Genomic DNA, 19,047 nt, shown 5'->3' on the forward strand with positions numbered 1-19,047 from the left:
GGCCAGGGGCGAGGGGCTGGCTGAAGACCACCACCACTGTGGGGCTCACAGGCTGGCCCAAATCACCGACCTACAGGATAGGTTTGGTCACGACCCTCGTTTCTCAGGGCTTCCCTCTCTTGGTATCTTGCCTACCTCCCACAAAGGCATGTTGGTCCTAAGCCCAGCCCACTGAGGACCAGGACCACGGACCAGATGGACAATAACAGGAGGGCCCACGACAGGCCCCCTGAGGAGCTGAGATTCATTCAGAGCATTGCCATGTGAGCAAAGGGCAGAAGTGGGAATTCAAGAGGGCCAGGGAAAGGACCCCTCCCTGAGGGCAAGGGAGGCTATGAGTCAGGCCCTGAAGGCTGTATTCCCTTTACATAGGTCAAGGGTAAGGAAAGGGTAGTAAAGACTGGGGTCAGTATAGCCAAAGCACAAACGTCCATCTTGGCCAACTCTGTTTGAACCTGGGCTTCCACTGGAAGGGGAGAAGTGGCAGTGAGAGCCTCTTCAGTGAGAAGAGGCAGACAGCCCCAAAACAACTCCCCAGAAAATAAGGGCAGCACCCCACATTTGGGTTAACTGCTTCAGGAACACCCCTGGGCCTAGCGAACCAGGGAGTTAGTCATGGGCCCTGTATCAGAGGAAAAAGCAGGCGTTAATAAGAGACAATCCACATTTTATTTGTATCTGCCTTTGACATGTACATGAACAGATGGTAGATTCCGGAGGGAGGAGGCATCAGAATGAGGACATGAGGTTCAATAGCAAGTCCTGCTACCCTGAGCAAGGGGCATCCCTGTGGTCCAGAACTTGCACTGTTCTCCCTCCCCTCCAGGCTGTCTGTGAATCTACACGGGCCTTTCCATTTGACACCAGCTCACCCTCCCTGTCCCCATGGACTGGTCATAGGCATGAGACCCAACCTCTCTCCAGTGTTTCAGCTTCCTGTCCTGCTTTTCTCATCTCTAAAATTCTATTCCTGGAGAGAGAGAACACCAACACCCATGACTGCTCTCTCCCAAACCTACTCTTAACTCAGGGTGGTCAACACAAACTCCTAAGAACCAGGAACTCCAGCGACCCGACGCCCTCACAGCTGGCTGGATCTGAGGGCAGGACAGCAGGCATGAGTGCTTATCTGTGTAAGGCAGGGCTGGCGGCGCCACTGTGACAGGATATGGGGAGGCACAGGGCTCCTGGGTGTGCCTGAAAGAGGGGGAGGAAAGCCCCAGGAAGCCAAGGACATGGGCTTATTTATCGTAGAAGTCAACATGGGCTCCAGACTTGAACACGTCCTGTTGCAGCAAGCTTAGCAGTTTCTGGGCTGACATCTTGCAATCCACCAGCTCCCCCTTTGTCTTTAGCTCCTGCAGCCTTTTTCGCAAGTCTGGGTCCACGGAGGTCTCCCGGGCCAGCTGTTGCATGTCTGTGTCCAGTGGACCTAGGGGATGAAGAGCAGAAGATGAGCGGACACAGCTGAGGCAAAGGCCCCTGCCATGTGTGTGGAGTGGTGTAGAGTCAGGTCTGGCCAAGAGGCGACACCTCATCTTGCCTGACATTTGTGGTTAGGGTCACCAAAGGCTCCACTCTGTCACTACTGAGATCCAGACTCAAATTCCAATGCCACTGAACATGGTCCCTCCAGACCACAATGTCTACAACCAAGCTTATCATCTCCTGTCCAACCAGGACCTCCTCCTGACTTTCCCATTTCTATTAATGAAGTACTCTCCTCCCAGACTCAAAACCTCCATCACCTCCTCCTCCCTCCCTGCTCTGCCCCACAGCCAACCAGTCACTGGGTAGGACCCTTCTGCTTCTACACACCCCGACATTCAGGCCCTTTATACAACCCTGCTTCTCTGCCTGCTTCAAATCCACCTGTAGCCCTCTGCTAAATTCATCTGACTAAAACATCACTGGGGGCAGCAAAATGGTGGTATAGGAATTTCTAGCACTTTTCCTCTCAAAGGACCATCAATTTGAACAACTAACTGAGTATGAAATTACTTTCACAAGAGCCAAGGACACATTGAGGAGGGTAGGAAAAATAGATTCATACTACCCCTATGACCCCTACTCCCTCAAGCCCAGGCAGCCCAGCATGGAGAGACACACTCTCCCTGTGGAAGAAGGAGAGTGAAGTGAGCACCTGATTTCACTGGGGACCCAAGCCAGCCCACCCCAGCACCAGACCAACTCCCATGGCCCTAGGTGGCTCCCTGTGAGCTCCCATGAACCCAGGCCCCCAGCTCACCCCAATGCCTGCCAGCTCCAGCAGTCTCAGCAGCCCACAGCAGTTCCCACAGCCCTAGGCAGCTTCCTCAGCTCCAGGCTCCCTGAAAACCCAGGCCCCTGATCCATTCCAGTACCAGCTGGCTCCCATGGTCTTGGCGGCTCCATGGCACCAGGCTCCTGGCAGGCTCCCACCATCCCAGGCTCCCAGCCAGGCCCAGTGCCAGGCTGACTTCATGGACCCAGGCTTTGGATCCACTCCAGAAACAGGCTGTCCAGGGACTCCAGCAGCAAGCCCGCCATGGGCATCACCAGATGGCCTACCCAGAATCACTGGATGGGTTGACTGATAAAGGACTTTGCCTACCAAAGTCAGTCTGTAAAGACTGGAAGAGGTACCTACTTCCTCAAATGCACAGACACCAATGCAAGGCCACAAGGATCATGAATGATCAAGGAAACATGACACCACCAAAGGAAACTCTTAAAACTCCAAGGACTAAACCTCAAGAAACGAAATCTATGAACTGTCTGACAAAGAATTCAGAATACTCCTCTTAAAGAAATACAGAGAACTTGAAGAAAACAGAGAAAACTAAATGAAATTAGGAAAACAATGCATGAACAAAATGAGAAGTTCGACAAAGAAATAGAAACTATTTTAAAAAACAAAATGAAATGCTAGAATTGAAGAATACAATGACTGAACTGAAGAACAGAGAGATCAACAGCAGGCTCAACCAAGCAGAAGAAAAAATTAGTGAACTAGAAGACAGGTCATTTGAAATCATCCAGTCAGTGGAGCAAAACGAAAAAGAGTGAAGAAAACCAACATTAATTAGGGGATACCATTAAAAGAAACAATTATGCATTATTGAAGTCCCAGAGGGGAAAAGGAGCAGAAAGCTTATTTAAAGAAATAATGGCCGAGAACTTCCCAAATCTAGGGAGAGATTTGTACATCTAAGTTAATGAAACTAATAAGTCACTCCAAAACTTCAACCCAAAATGATCTTCTCCAAGACACCAAGACTAGATGGTTTCACTGGTGAAATGTGTCTGTTTTTATGCCAACACCATACTGTTTTGATTACTATAGCTTTGTGATATAGTTTGAAGTCAGGGAGCCTGATGCTTCCAGCTCTGTTCTTCTTTCTCAAGATTGCTTTGGCTATTCAGGGTCTTTTCTGGTTCCACACAAATTTTAGGATTGTTTGTTCTACTTCTGTGAAAAATGCCATTGGAATTTTGATACAGATTGTATTGAACCTGTAGATTGCTTTGGATAGTATGGACATTTTAACAATATTAATTCTTCCAACCCATGAGAATGGAATAGCTTTCCATTTATTTGTGTCTTCTTCAATTTCTTGCATCAATGTCTTGTAGTCTTCAGTGTACAGGTCTTTCAGCCCTTTGGTTAAATTTATTCCTAGGTATTTCTTTTGATGTAATTCTAAATGGGACTGTTTTCTTAATTTCTTTTTGATAGCTCATTATTAATGTAGAAGAAATGAAAATGATTTTTGTATATTGATTTTGCAACTTTACTGAATTCATTTATTATTTCTAACAGTTTTTTGGTGGAGTCTTTAGGGTTTCCTATATATAATATCATGTTATCTGCAAATAGAGACAGTTTTACCTCTTCCCTTTCCAATCTGGATGACTTTTCTTTCTTTTTCTTGCCTAATTGCTCTGGCTAGGACTTCCAATACTACACTGAATAAAAGTGGTGAGAGTGGGCATCCTTGTCTTGTTCCTCATCTTAGAGGAAAATTTTTCAAGCTTTTCACCATTGAATATGATGTTAGCTGTGGGCTTGCCATATACGGCCTTTGTTATGTCGAGGTACATTCCCTCTATACCCACTTTGTTGAGTTTTTTTTTTTTAACCATAAATGGATGTGGAATTTTGTCAAATGTTTTTTTTTGCATCATTGAAATGATCATATAATTTTTATTCTTCACTTCGTTAATGTGGTGTATTGCATTGATTGATTTGCAGATGTTGAACCATCCTTGCACCCCTGGAATAAATCCCACTAGATCATGGTGTATGATCCTTTTTGTTTAAGAAAGCAGGCTCGATCTTGCTGTCACAACCATGGTGCATACTCCAGGATAAAGATAATACATGTGTGCTGATATTACTGTTTCTTCATATCAATGCCTGGCAGCGACTGAGTCTGCAGACCTGTGGTTCCTTAAGCCTTGCACTTAATTGTTCGTCTTGGTAAAGCCTGGTAGTGGCTGCAAACAAAATTTCTTTCTACCACTTGGGAAGTCACCACTTTTATTGGCAGATATAATTTTGAGAGGTCAATAAATTTCTTAAAACTAAGCTTGGAGTGCATCTTGGAGAGGCAGAAGGCAGCTGGGCCCACCTCACCCAGGGACCAGCCACCATGGTGATCCAGTTCAGTCGTGCTGACCCAGACACTGGCAGCCACCATTAGATTCCCTCCTCCAGCCTACTGTATGATCCTTTTAATGTATTGTTGAACTTGGTTTGCTAATAATTTTGTTGAGGACTTATGCCTCTATGTTCATCAAGGATTTGGCCTGTAATTTTCTTTCCTTACAGTGTCCTTGTCTGGTTTTGTTATCAGGGAAATGCTGGCCTCATAAAATAAGTTTGGAGAGTTTTCCCACCTTTACACGCATTTATCAGGAGTGTCTTCCATCTGCTGATATGGAAGCAGCCCTCAAGGTCAATGTCCTGTTCAGCTACCTCCAATAAAGCCATCTCTGGTCACCCCACCAGAAGAGAATTACTCCCTTCTTGATCTCTTACAGGTACTTTCTATTCTTCATAGGAACCACAGCACCCCAGAATTTGGAGTTAAGGAGCCTCAGGGGCAGAAAATTAAGGAATCTCAGGGTTGGAAGGAGAGTCATCCTCCTGATCCTTGTATGTCTTTCAACCATCTGTGCATCCCTGCTAAGTGGAGACTTGTTACCTTTCTAAACAGCCCATTCCTTCTTTGGACACCTGTTAGGACATTCTTCCAGAGACTGAAATGAAAACCCAACTGGTCTCAGCCTTCATTCAGGCCCTGGGAGCCTTGAAAAAAGTTCAACTTCCTCATAATGCCTAGGGCAGCCCCCTGAGATCTAAGCCAGTCACATGGCATTCTAGAGTCTGACCGTGGCTGTAGTTTTCATTTGCTCACTGTTGATTGAGTTGAGTCCTAGGCTGAGCTCAGAGTAGGTGCTGAGTTGAATGCTGGCTGCAAAAATAACTGTGCATGTGTTAGGGAGGGAGGATTGGGTACTGGAGAGCGTAAGGAAATAGAAATGGCACTGATCATGAACTTGGAGGCAGGGTTGGATCCTGCTCTGCCATGTCTGGGCTTTAGTCAGGTCACTCTACCTCTTTACCCACAGGGTTTCAAGGAGAATAGACTATTGGATCTCCATCTAAGTTGCTCAGACCTTTTACAACAGCTATGTCACCACCTTCTAATTCCAGCAACCTCAAGCCTAGACTGGAAGCCTCACTTTTAAGAAAGGGGCACAGTGGCATCATGGTAGGGTGGTGAGAACCAGAGCAAGTGTCACAAGACCCCCTACCCTTTTCGTGAGGACAGGGGCCCTATCTTATTTATCCCAGCATCCCCCTAGTGTTCCAGCACAGTTCAGCCTAGATAGTCAGCATTCAACAATGTCTGCCTGCTCTTCATTCATCTAACATTTACTGCAAACTGACTCAGTGGAGCGCTTTGCTAGGTGCTGGGGACATACAGATGAACAGTGCACAGTCCCTGCCTTTAAAGCTTTCCTATCAAGATAGAGAAGTAGAGAAACATACATATGAAGATAATACAATGCGATAAGTCCTATCTAACAATGAGAAGTGCTAACAATTAGATAGTACTTCACAGTTAATGATCATTTTCATATATATTATCTCATTCCATCCTCCAAACTGACCTATGAGACAGGTAGCATCTTCCCTGCTTCACATGAGGAAATGGGGCACAGGCCTGGAATTCAAACCCTAATTGTCTTTCAAACTCCAATATCTCAGACTTTCTGGCCCCATTCTCCAGTCTAGGCAGCTCCCCACTGTGCCCTGCAACTATGGCTCCCTGCCCCCATCAGCTCTAACTTCCTGGAAGCCTCTATTTCCCTTAACGAGTGATGGGGTCATGATTCAGGGACAATATACTCTGTGGGCCCTTTCCTGGAGGCCCCTTGCCCAGCCCCCGAAGGGGAACCAGCTGGTTACCGGGGTCAGAGATGGCAGTAATGCCACACCTACCTGGGGCATAGCTCAGCACCCTTACACTCGGTTCTTCTGTGGCCAGGACCTGGAACATCATGTCACGGGCAGCCTTCCCCGCACAGTACAGTGCCCAGCCCTTGAAAGGCTGCAGGGCACAGATGGACGAAATGTTAACCACGGTCCTGCTGAGGCCAGGACTGTTCGGGAAGGCCTTCAGGATGCCAGAAGTCAGGCAGAGCATGGAGGTCAAGTTCAGAGCCCAGTAGTTGTTCACTTCAGTTGAGTCAGCCAGGTCCACGAAGCCTTTGGACACATCCCCAAGAGTGCCTGAAAAATCAGACCTTAGCAATCACCCAGTGCAGGTGGGGCTTTCTCTTCCCCTAGCCCTCTCCAAATCCCTCCAAGCGCCACCCTCCCCCCCCCCCCCCCCCCCCCGTCCCATCCGGATCTAGAGGCATCTCCCTAGTGCTTCTGAGGATGCCTCTCTCTTCCCCGCTTTGCAGACAGACACACCTGGGGAATCCACTTACCCCAAGTTGCAGAATGAGAAGAGGCACGCCCTACTCTGGGACTGGGGGAGAACTCTGGGGGCCATTTGGAGAAGCGGGGGAATTGACTAGTGCTGGGAGACCCCAGGCCCCGACTCAGGCCTCCGCCAGAGGGCGCCGAGAAGGCGATCGGGAAAGTTGACTGGCGTTTTGGAAAACCAGGCCTTGAAACCGGGAGGAGTTGGGGGGAGGGCGCCAAGTCTTCCTCCACACCTCGCTGAAACAACTAAGACGTTCAGGCGTCTTTTCTGACTCAGGTCTTTCTGCCCTTTAAAGTTTCAAGCGGTGGGGGAAGTGAGAGGGAGGAACAGAAAGGGACGCTAAGCAGTATTCCAAGAGCTCACACAAGGAGCACGCCTCCCGCTGGCGGGCGTCTTACCCACGTTGTTGATGAGCAGCACTCGCTGCAGCCCCTCGGGCCCGGGGAGCTCACGCAGGGCGCCGAGAAGCTGCTGCAAGCCGGCCTCGGCACCCAGGTCGGCGGGCACCCGCACCACGCGTAGGCCCGGTCGCGCGGCGCCCAGCTCGGCCTCCAGCTGCCGCAGCGCCTCGTCGTCGCGGGCGCTGAGGACCAGCACGGAACCGGCTGACAGCAGGGGGGCCAGGAGCGGGGCCAGCGCCCGGCCGAAGCCGCGGGAAGCCCCAGTCAGCACGCACACCGTGCGCCCCAGGCCACCCTCCTTGCCGCTGCCACGCTCCATGCTTCCGACCTCCGCCTACTTGCTCCGGGACCTTGGACCCGGCAGGGGCGGGGCGGCCGCGGTGGGCGGGGCCGCGACGGGAGTAGGCGGGCGACAGGGCCAGGGCGGGAACCTAAGGCCAAGGACTGTGGCCTCCCGGTGCTTATTTCCTTGGCCGCTGGTGGCAGAGGCGGAGGCACCAGCGCGGTCAGAGTCAGCGCGAAAGGGCTAAACCCAAGGGGCCGGGAGGCGCGGCCTCCACGGGAAATCCTAGCTCAGTGCCGAGCGCGGCCTCCTTCTTCGCCCGGCACAACCGCACGTTCAATCCCACGCTGGGACTCATTCTCCTCCCAAGTCCAGACCCAGCTTCCTTGCACAAGTGACCTTCTCCAGGTCACGCCATCTAGCTCCGTGCTGGCATCACTGTACGTGGCCAGCAAAAGCCCTGAATGAAGCGCATGCCAGTTTAGGGCTTGGGAAACTCGCCGCCCTGTGGGTAACAGGAGCTACCTCCTGGAGAACCGCAGTCGCTCCTCCAAGTGATGTAAAAACCTCTTCTCCCTTACTAGGCTCTGAGCAACTCGGTGCTCGCGCCGGTTCCTCTACCTCTCTGAGATTTCTGACTCCTCCCTCCATAAAGGTCTGTGTTCCCCAGGATTCTGCACCCACTCATGCTACACTCTTCCTAGTAGGCAATTCTGTCCACTCTCAGCTTCAAGTTTATGCAGATGATCACCTAAGTCTGAACTTCCAGGCTTGCGATTCAGAAAACCCACATTTCCGGGTTTTTTTCAAGGAGAGAGGGAAGATGGGAAAGTTGGCAGACAGCTACAAATTTCCTTACAAAGGAGTCTCTTCAGAATTTAGCAAGAGCGGTAAGTAACCTCTCATAACTCAGCCAAGCCCTCTCAGGGCTGTTCCCTCCCCTGGGGATGGACGGCAAAGTGGCCTTGTTAGGCTCCTGGAAAAAATGTATTTTGCTTCCTTGTGCTGTGGGCTATCATTACCAACACCAAAACAATTTTGGGGGAAGCTTTTCTCTTGTCAACATAGGTGCCTTTACCACAAACATTTTGTGAAATGTACGGTTCAGACATGGAACATATTCTAAGAACAAATGAAACTTCAGAGAAACCTTAAACTTCATTTAGTAGATTTATTGTTAATATGCATAGTATTATTCTGAAACTATTTTATATAAAGTAGGACAAAGAAAATAATTATGCTAATATTGTTAGGAGCCAAGATTTTCAGTATTAGAGAAAAGACAGCAAGTATAAATTCAAGGAAGTTAAAGGAAGAGTCTGTAAAATTGAATTTGAATTGGAAGCCAAAAAATTGTAGAATTTATTGCAGTTACTTTCACTTTTATACAATAACACCAAAAACACGTTTTTCTCTTCCGGGTGCATTGGTTCTCCAATACCTATGACTAATCTTTCTAAGAGTTCTCTCATTAACAATGGCAGAGATTAAAGTGGTGTCCAGATCAAGTCTACAGTTGTGTTTTGTTTGGCCCCAGTAAGGCTTTTTTTTTTTTTTTGATGTGACATTTCTAAAGTGGGAGATTTTCTAGCTTCTTTTGAATATTGGGAAGGTCGGGCAAGCTGGGTTCTGGTTGAGGTGAGCAGCAGTGCCTCTTGGGAGGGAGACTGGGGCTCCAGTTTGCCAAGACCCTCACCACTCACAGGTGAAGGCATTGGCGTCTCCTGCTCTTGATGCATAGCTGCCTACTTACCCAGTGGTGATGGTCAAAACATTTAACAATCAGACCACTGTGCTGCATGACTGTGGAGAGGTGGGCCTGGGGAGAGGGAAGCAGGCATTCGATATGTTAACACAGGTAGGACTCTGTGTATATGTGTAAACCGTTGAAGCTGCCCTGCTTTTCACTTATCTATTAATGATAGAAGGTAAAGATCTTAAATCTGATTGCTCCAAAGCTAAACTCTTTTTTACTGGCCCAATGGCCTACTCTTTAAACAACTTTTAATAGCTTCTCCCTGCTCTCCAGGCCTTGAAAAACAGGTTGGTGAAAGCATAATGCATCCATTCCTTCATTTGACGTTTATTGAATTTCTACCATGTGCCAGGCTTTAAAGAAGGGTGAGAACAATGAAGGGATGGTTAAAAATCAGACCTCGCCTCTTCTAAAGCTGGCTGCTTTTAGGAGGAACCGTTTGGAAAAAAACCCCAAGAAGAGTGTGGTTTGCCTGGACTGGCTGAGAGCCTGGGAAATCCTTCCTTTCTGAGGAAGATGATTATCTGCCCCACACCTCCCACTAATGCCGGTATTATTTTGAGTAATATTTCAGTAATTTACAAGTAATATTTCAAGGGCAACACAGCCCATAGAATTCCTTTAACTATAGCACAATGGTTCCCAAATTTGTCTGCACATTGGAGTCACTGAAGAACTTCAAAAACACTGATGCCTGTGTCCCACAGGCCTGGACTTGGAATTTTTAAAAGATCTTCAGATGATTCTAATGTGCAAACAAGTTTGGGAACTATTGCAATAGCAATTGGCAACAATATTGTTTTTACAGGTGCAAATTCCTGAAAGGTAAGGGATATGTTGAAATAAATTGAAAAGCCTAAACCTGATAAAGGAGATTAGTGGAAAAATTGTTGAAATTTGAATGAGATCTGTAGGTTAGTTACTGGGATTGTATCATTTCCTGATTTTGACCAGTGAACTGTAATTATGTAAGAAAATGTCCTTGTTTTTGGAAATACATCGAAGTATTTAGAGATAAAGGGGCATTTTATCTGCAACTTACTCTCAAATGTTTTGGAAAAAAAAGTGGAATGAATAAAGCAAGGGTGATAAAATGTTAACATTTGGGAAATCTGGGTTAAAGGTGTACGGGAGTTAGTACTATTTTTGCGACTTTTCAAAAGTCTGAAATTATTTCTAAATAACAAAGGTTTTTTTAAATGAACCATACTTACAACTCAGTAATAAAAAGACAGATAACCCAATTAAAAAGTGAGTAAGGGATCTGAATAGACATTTCTCCAAAGAAGATACACCAATAGTCTATACAATCCTTTCAAATTCTCTATATATTTAAGTTTTTTATAATAAAATGCTGGGGAAAAATGAATTAGAAATATTGGCATAAACTGAGAATCCACCCCCTCCCCCAAATAAATATTTTCTAGCTCCATCTACTGGAAAGGCTTAAAAGCAATGGCAATCCAATGGCAAAGAACACCACTATAATGTGGTCTCTAAGTACCATTTTTCATTAAAAGGAACCAGGGTTCCCTGGAGAAATGGCTGATTCCAAGTCTAGGGAAGAAATATACAAGATGAGCCTGGAATATTTTGCTTTCTGCAAGAGAACAAGGAATCCATAAAAAATTAATGAGGTCACACAAAAGGACACAGGAGCCGGTATGAAGGAGTTGCCATTGGCCAAAGATGGAACAATTTTAAAAAACTTCTTCTTAAAGGAAGTAGTGTTATGTACCCACATGTACCCAACACCCAACTTGAACAATTATCAACATTTGCCATTCTTGTTTCATCTACCCCCTTCACTTTTGATAGAGTATTTTAAAACAAATCAAATGTGGAACAATTTGAGTTTCAAAAACAAAGAGAAACTGTAATTGGATGAACCACATAGAATATATAAAAGCCAATGAATTCATAATAATACTTAAAAAATAAAATATATTGGTCACCATTGGAGGTAAGTAGGACACCAACCCATTATTCTGAAAATTGGCAATTTAAAAGGGAAGAATTTAACATTTGTCCTGTGGTTTTTTTTTTATTGAGGTCATAATAGTTTATAACATTGTGAAATTTCACTTGTACATTATTATTTGTCAGTCACCATGTAAATGCACCCCTTCACCCCTTGTGCCCACCCCCAACCCCCTTCCCCCTGGTAACCACCGAACTGTTCTCTCTGTCTGTGTGTTAGTTTATCTTCCACATATGAGTGAAATCATACAGTGTTTGTCTTTCTCTGTCTAGCTTATATCACTTAACATGATACCCTCAAGGTCTATCCATGCTGCAAATGGGACGATTTTGTGTTTTTATGGCTGGGTAGCATGCCACTGTGTATATATATATATATATATACGTATATATATATCACATCTTCTTTATCCAATCATCAGTCGATGGACACTTGGGTTGCTTCCATGTCTTGGCTATGGTGAAGAATGCTGCAATGAACACAGGGGTGAATTAGTCTCTTTGGATTGGTGATTTCGAGTTCTTTGGGTAAATACCCAGTAGTGGGATAGCTGGGTCATATGGTATTTCTATTTTTAATTTTTTGAGGAATCTCCACACTGTTTCCCATAGAGGCTGCATCAGTTTGCATTCCCACCAGCAGTGTATCAGGGTTCCCTTTTCTCCACAACCTCTCCAACGTTTGTTATTTTTTGTCTTGGTGATTATAGCCATCCTAATGGGTGTAAGGTGATATCTTAGTGTAGTTTTGATTTGCATTTCCCTGGTGATTAGTGATGTTGAACATCTTTTCATATGCCTATTGGCCATCTGTATATATTCTTTGGAAAAATGTCTGTTCATATCCTCTGCCCATTTTTTGATCGGGTTGTTTTGTTGTTGTTATTGAGTTGTATGTGTTCTTTATATATTGTGGAGATTAACCCCTTGTCAGATATGTGATTTGCAAGTATTTTCTCCCAACTGGTGGATTGTCTTTTCATTTCGATCCTGGTTTCTGTCGCCTTGCAGAAGCTCTTTAGGCTGATGAAGTCCCACTTGTTTATTTTTCCTTTTGTTTCCCTCGTCCGAGTAGACATGGAATTCGAAAAGACTCCTCTAAGACCCACGTCAAAGAGTGTACTGCCTATATTTTCTTCTAGGAGTTTTATGGTTTCAAGTCTTACCTTCAATTCTTTGATCCATTTTGAGTTAATTTTTATGTATGGTGAAAGATAATGATCTACTTTCATTCTTTTGCATGCGGCTGTCCAGTTTTCCTAACACCATTTATTGAAGAGACTTTCCTTTCTCCATTGTATGTTCTTAGCTCCTTTGTCAAAGATTAGCTGTCCGTAGATGTGTGGTTTTATTTGTGGGCTTTCGATTCTGTTCCATTGATCTGTGTGTCTGTTTTTGTACCAGTACCATGCTGTTTTGATTACTATAGCTTGGTAGTATATTTTAAAGTCAAGGATTGTGATGCCTCCAGCTTTGTTCTTTTTTCTCAGGATTGCTTTAGCTATTCAAGGTCTTTTGTAGCCCCATCTGAATTTTGTGATTCTTTGTTCTATTTCCGTGAAGAATGTCATTGGGATTCTGATTGGGATTGCATTGAATCTGTAGATTGCTTTAGGTAGTATGGACATTTTAACTATGTTTATTCTTCCAATCCATGTGCATGGGATATCTTTTCATTTATGTCATCATCAATTTCTTTCAATAATGTCTTATAGTTTTCATTTTATAGATCTTTCACCTTCTTGGTTAAATTTATTCCTAGATATTTTATTCTTTTTGTTGTGATTGTAAATGAGATTGTATTTTTGAGTTCTCTTTCTGTTAGTTCGTTATTAGAGTATAGAAATGCAACTGATTTTTGGAAGTTGCTTTTGTACCCCGCAACTTTGCTGTAGTTGTTGATTATTTCTAGTAGTTTTCCAGTGGATTCTTTAGGGTTTTCTCTATATAAAATTGTGTCGTCTGCAAACAGCCAAAGTTTCACTTCTTCATTGCCTATTTGGATTCCTTTATTCCTTTTTCTTGCCTAATTTCTCTGGCCAAAACTGCCAGTACTATGTTGAATAAGAGTGGTGAGAGTGGGCACCCTTGTCTTGTTCCTGTTCTCAGTGGGAGGGCTTTCAGTTTTTCCCCACTGAGTATGATGTTGGCTGTGGGTTTGTCATATATGGCCTTTATTATGTTGAGGTACTTTCCTTCTATTCCCATTTTATTGAGAGTTTTTATCATAAATGGATGTTGGATCTTGTCAAATGCTTTCTCTTCATCTGCTGATATGATCATGTGGTTTTTATTCCTCATTTCATTAATGTGGTATATCACATTGATTGATTTGCAGGTGTTGAACCATCCCTGTGTCCCTGGTATAAATCCCACTTGATCATGGTGTACTATCTTTTTTATATATTGCTGTATTTGGTTTGCCAATATTTTGTGTAGGATTTTTGCATCCATGTTCATCAGCAATATTGGCCTATAATTTTCCTTCTTTGTGTTATCCTTGTCTGGCTTTGAGATCAGGGTGATGTTGGCCTTGTAGAATGTGTTAGGAAGTGTTCCATCTTCCTCTATTTTTTGGAATAGTTTGAGAAGGACAGGTATTAAATCTTCTTTAAATGTTTCGTAGAATTCTCCAGAGAAGCCATCTGGCCCACTGGACTTTTATTTTTTGGAAGGTTTTAGATTAGTGTTTCAATCTCTTTACTTGTGATTGGTCTGTTCAGATTCCCTATTTCTTCTTGATTCAGTTTTGGGAGGTTGCATGAGTCTAAGAATTTATCCATGTCTTCTAGATTGTCCAATTTGTTGGCATATAGTTTTTCATAGTATTCTCTTATAATCTTTTGTATTTCTGTAGTATCTTTTGTAATTTCTCCTCTTTCATTTCTAATTTAATTTATTTGAGCCTTCTCTCTTTTTTTCTTAGTGAGTCTGACTAAGGATTTGTCAAGTTTGTTTATCTTCTCAAAGAACCAACTCTTAGTTTCATTGATCCTTTCTGCTCTTTTTCTTTGTTAGTTTCAATTTCATTTATTTCTGCTTTAATTTTTATTATTTTCCTCCTTCTTCTGACTTTGGGCTTTGTTCTTCTTTTTCTAATTCTGTTAGGTTTAGTTTAAGATTGTTTATTTGAAATTTTTCTTGTTTGTTAAGGTGGGCCTGTATTGCTATGAATTTCCCTCGTAGGACCACTTTTGCTGCATCCCATATGAGTTGTTATGGTGTATTTTTATTTTCATTTGTCTCCAGATATTTTTTGATTTCTCCTTTAATTTCTTCATTGATCCATTGGTTGTTCAGTAGCATGTTGTTTAGTCTCCACATCTTTGTCACATTCCCAGTTTTTTCCTTGTAGTTGATTTCTAGTTTCATAACATATGATTGGGAAATATGCTTGATATGATTTCAATGTTCTTAAATTTATTGAGGCTTGTCTTGTTTCCTGACATAAGGTCTATCCTTGAGAATGTTCCATGTGCGCTTGAGAAGAATGTGTATTCTGCTGTATTTGGATGGAGTGCTCTCTGTATATCTATAAGTCCATCTGGTCTAGTTTTTCATTTAAGTCCACTATTTCCTTGTTGACTTTCTGTCTGTGATGTAAGTGAGGTGTTAAGGGCCCCTACTATTATTATGTTGCTGTTAATATCTCCTTTTAGGTCTGTTAATAGTTGCTTTATATACTTTGGTGCTCCTGTGTTGGGTGCATATACATTTGTAAGTGTTATGTCTTCTTGGTTGAGTTTCCCTTTTATCATTATATACTGCCCCTATTTGTCTCTCATTACCTGTTTTATCTTGAAGTCTACTTGGCTTGATATAAGTATGAGAATGCCTGCTTTCTTTTGTTTGCCATTAGCTTGGAGTATTGTCTTCCATCCCTTCACTCTGAGCCTGTGTTTGTCTTTAGAGCTGAGATGTGTTTCCTGGAGGCAACATATTGTTGGGTCTTGTTTTTCAATCCATCCCACCACTCTGTGTCTTTTGATTGGAGAATTCAATCCATTCACATTTAGAGTGATTATTAATATATGAGGGCTTAATGCTGACATTTTATCACTCATTTTCCAGTTCTGCTTTTCCTTTGTTTCTCATCCCATGTGTTTCCAACCACCAATTCAGTTTGGTAGTTGTCTATGATGGTTTTTTTAGTTTTTTCTTTATTTATCATTTGTGTCTCTGTTCTGTTTATTTGTTTAGTGGTTACCATGAGGTTTGTATAAAAAATCTTGTAGATGAGATAGTCCATTTTCTGATAGCCTCTTATTTCCTTAGACTAAGTCAATTCCATCCCTTTCCTCTTCCCCTTCTAAGTTATTATTGTCACAATTTATTCCCTCTTGTGTTGTGTGTTTGTGGTTAATGATGAGATTATATTTATTTTTGGTGTTTTCCTTCCCTTTATCTTTGATGTTAGAATTAAGTGATTGCTAACCTGTTCTGAGAGAGAGCTGCAATTTTTCTGATTTTCTCTACCTGTTTTTCTCCTTGCTCAAGGCTTTGCATCCCCTTTCTTTTTTTGGGGGGGGCGGGGTATGGGACTCTTCCTGAGCATGTCTTGCAGTGGTGGTCTTGTGACGATGAACTCCCTTAGCTTTTGTTTATCTGGGAAAGTTTTTATTTCTCTATCATATCTGAAGGATGTTTTTGCTGGATAGAGTATTCTTGGCTGAACATTTTTGTGTTTCAGAATTTTTAATATATCATTCCACTCTCTCCTCGCCTGTAAGGTTTCTGCTGAGAAATCCACTGAAAGCCTGATAGAGGTTCCTTTTAAAGTTTTTTCCTTCTGCCTTGCTGTCCTTAATATTTTTTCTTTGTCATTGACTTTTGCCAGCTTTACTACTACGTGCCTTGGAGAGGATCTTTTTACATTGATATAGTTAGGACATCTAGGGCTTCATTCAATTTCCAGTGAGTATTTCTTGCTCCTCCCCCAGGTTTGGGAAGTTCTCAGCTATTATTTATTTGAACAAGCTCTCTACTCCTTTTCCCCTCTCTTCTCCCTCTGGAATACCTATAATCCTGATGTTGCCTTTCCTAATTGAGTCAGATAGTTCTCAGAGCATTTCTTCATTTCTTTTTAGTCTTGCTTCTCTTTCCTCCTCCATCTGAAGCATTTCTGTATTCCTATCATCTAGATCACTAATTCTGCCCTCCATATTGTCAGCTCTGTTATTTAAAGACTCCAGATTTCTGTCCCTATGTGTTTGTTTATTGTTGTTATTATCTACTACTTAATGAAGGAAATCATACGGTATTTGACCTTCTCCCTCTGACTTATTTCACTTTGCATTATACCCTCAATGTCCATCCATGTTGTCACAAATGCCTGGATTTCATCATTTCTTATGGCTGAGTAGTATTCCATTGTGTATATATACCACATCTTCTTTATCCATTCGTCCCTTGATGGGCACTTAGGTTGCCAGAGGGGAACGGGGGAGGGAGGAGGGTGAAAGGGATAATTTGGTACATGTGTGTGGCGATGGGTTGTAATTAGTATTTTGGTGGTGAACATGATGTAATCTATGTAGAAATAGAAGTACAATGATGTACACCTGAAATTTTTACAATGTTATAAACCAATGTTACTGCAATAAACAAAAAATTTAAATAAGGAAATAAATAAATAAAGACTCCAGATTTTTCTGTATCTCCTCCATTGCGTTTTTCATCTCCAACATTTCTGATTGGTTTTTCTTTATAGTTTCTATCTCTTTTGTGAAGAAGTTCCTGATTTCATTGAACTGTCTATCTGTATTTTCTTGTAACTCATTGAACTTTTTTATGATAGCTATTTTGAATTCTCTTTCATTTAGATTATAGATTTCTGTGCCTTCAGGTTGATTTCTGGGTGCTTGTCATTTTCCTTCTGCTTGGAGATTTAATATAATTTTCATACTGTTTGATGGAGTGGATTTTTGCCTCCTCATGGTGATAGTATCTGTTTGCAGCTTCCACCTCCTGCTTCCACTGGATGGGCATCAAAAGCTGTGTATTCTGGGACCACTGCAAGCCCTGGTCTCTAGCTGCTGCTTTTCTAAGGAATGCGTGGGTGCTCTGGCCAACTGGCTGAACTGGAGCACTGGGTGAGGGGAGGGGTGCTTTCTTTCACCTGCTGATCCTGGGGGCTTCTCACTCTTCCTTCACTGTCTGCTGTCCTGGAGTGCTAGGTTGATGAAGACACCCCTGCAACAGTTCAGTCACCTCCGTGTGGGGGTCTCCCATGGGCTGTGAGGAAACTTGGAGAGTGACTATTTTCCCGTGGATGGCCCCTCCTCCCGCCCCCGACAATAGCAGTCCCAGGGTCACTGCTGGGACAGGAGAGGAGCACTCCTTTAACTTCCTCCAGGGGGTCCAGCACCTCCACCTTCAGACATATGGCTGCGTGGTTCTCTCAAATGTCTTTTGTGTTGTGTGAATGTCCTCTGTTGGTATATGAATGTCCTTTTTGTTGTATTTTAGGGAGAAGAGTCTAAGGGGAGAGCTCACTCTGCCATGATGCTGACGTCACTCTGTCCTGTGATTTTTGTAATGCTATTTTAGGTGTAACCAATTTGCCTTAGTTGGTGAGGAATAGTTTGTAGAAAAATTTCAGCTAATAAATACAGAAGAAATAAGACAATGAGAAATGTCGCCATTTTGCAACCCCTAGTGAAATAACTGATTTAAGCAAAGATTATCAATGAATGAAACCATTGGATGATAAGTTAATGGGAAAATTTACAATAGAGGGATCAGGCTGTCACAATCTGAACTCATTGGTTAATTTTAGTATCTTTAAGAGTGGGAAAACCAATCTTTGAGAGTAATATGTGATTTCTGATGTGATGCAACATAAAGTCCACAGCAATGCTTATAGAGTATTTTGAGGGGAAAATTGAAGAATAAATTAAGAAAGCAGAAAAATCCAGAATGTGAAACTTTCTGCAGAATGTTGATCCGTTTCTTTGAGTCAATGGCATGAAAAAAAGGTGGAAGGGACTGCATTATATTAAAAAGACATAACAACTGAATTCAAAATATGGATCTTGTTTGGATCCTGATTCAAATAAACCAATGTGACAATACACTTTTGAGATAATTGAGGAAATTTCAATATGGACTGGTATTAGATGATGTCAATTATTTATTGTTAATTTTTTAGGTGTAATAATGGCATTTGGTTATGTAAGAAAATGATTAAATTTTTAGACAAAGTAAAATGACATGAAGTCTGGGATATGCTTTAGAATACTTAAGTAATGAAGAAGAACAATAAGGAAGAGGATGAGGAGGAAGGAGAAGGGGGAGAGGAAACAGGGATAGATAAAGCAAGGGTGGCAAAATCTTGATAATTGTGGAGTTATTGAATCTGGATTATGGGTATATTGAAGTCCTTTATATTATTCCCTCCTTTTTGTGTATGTTTAGAAATTTTTATAATAAAAAAAGTTAAGCCTAGGACACTGGAACATTCTATATTTCAGTAGCTATGGCCAAAAAGACCTCTCAAAAGGTTAGAACAATTCTATACTCCAATTAATAACATATAAGCATGTCCATTTCACCATCCTAATTTTCTTTCAGTTCTTTAGGTTTTAGTAACATTGTGTATTTTTTTTTCTTCTGTGAGCTATTTGCTCGTACTCTTTGCCC

The 19,047-nt window shown here is 42.8% G+C and overlaps 1 protein-coding gene across 1 annotated transcript; it reads right to left on the minus strand.

The window, feature by feature from the left end:
• Positions 1 to 650: 650 nt before the first annotated feature.
• SPR (sepiapterin reductase) lies at positions 651 to 7,721 on the minus strand. Its single transcript, XM_058550955.1, has 3 exons — positions 7,385 to 7,721; positions 6,494 to 6,784; positions 651 to 1,432 (listed from the first exon to the last, which is right to left on the minus strand). Exons 1-3 carry the CDS (start codon positions 7,704 to 7,706, stop codon positions 1,242 to 1,244), a joined length of 804 nt encoding a protein of 267 aa, XP_058406938.1. The 5' UTR covers positions 7,707 to 7,721; the 3' UTR covers positions 651 to 1,241.
• Positions 7,722 to 19,047: the final 11,326 nt, after the last annotated feature.

The sequence above is a fragment of the Diceros bicornis genome, chromosome 12, assembly GCF_020826845.1.
Source record: "Diceros bicornis minor isolate mBicDic1 chromosome 12, mDicBic1.mat.cur, whole genome shotgun sequence".
NCBI lineage: Eukaryota > Metazoa > Chordata > Mammalia > Perissodactyla > Rhinocerotidae > Diceros > Diceros bicornis.

What these genes read in the sequence shown, in the direction of transcription:
- SPR (XM_058550955.1), bottom strand. Translation starts at nt 7,706, where the DNA reads ATGGAGCGTGGCAGCGGCAAGGAGGGTGGCCTGGGGCGCACGGTGTGC. An exon ending in GCTGCTCATCAACAACGTGG is followed by an intron (nt 6,785 to 7,384) that starts GTAAGACGCCCG and finishes CTGATTTTTCAG; the next exon opens with GCACTCTTGGGGATGTGTCC. An exon ending in GGTGCTGAGCTATGCCCCAG is followed by an intron (nt 1,433 to 6,493) that starts GTAGGTGTGGCA and finishes TTCATCCCCTAG; the next exon opens with GTCCACTGGACACAGACATG.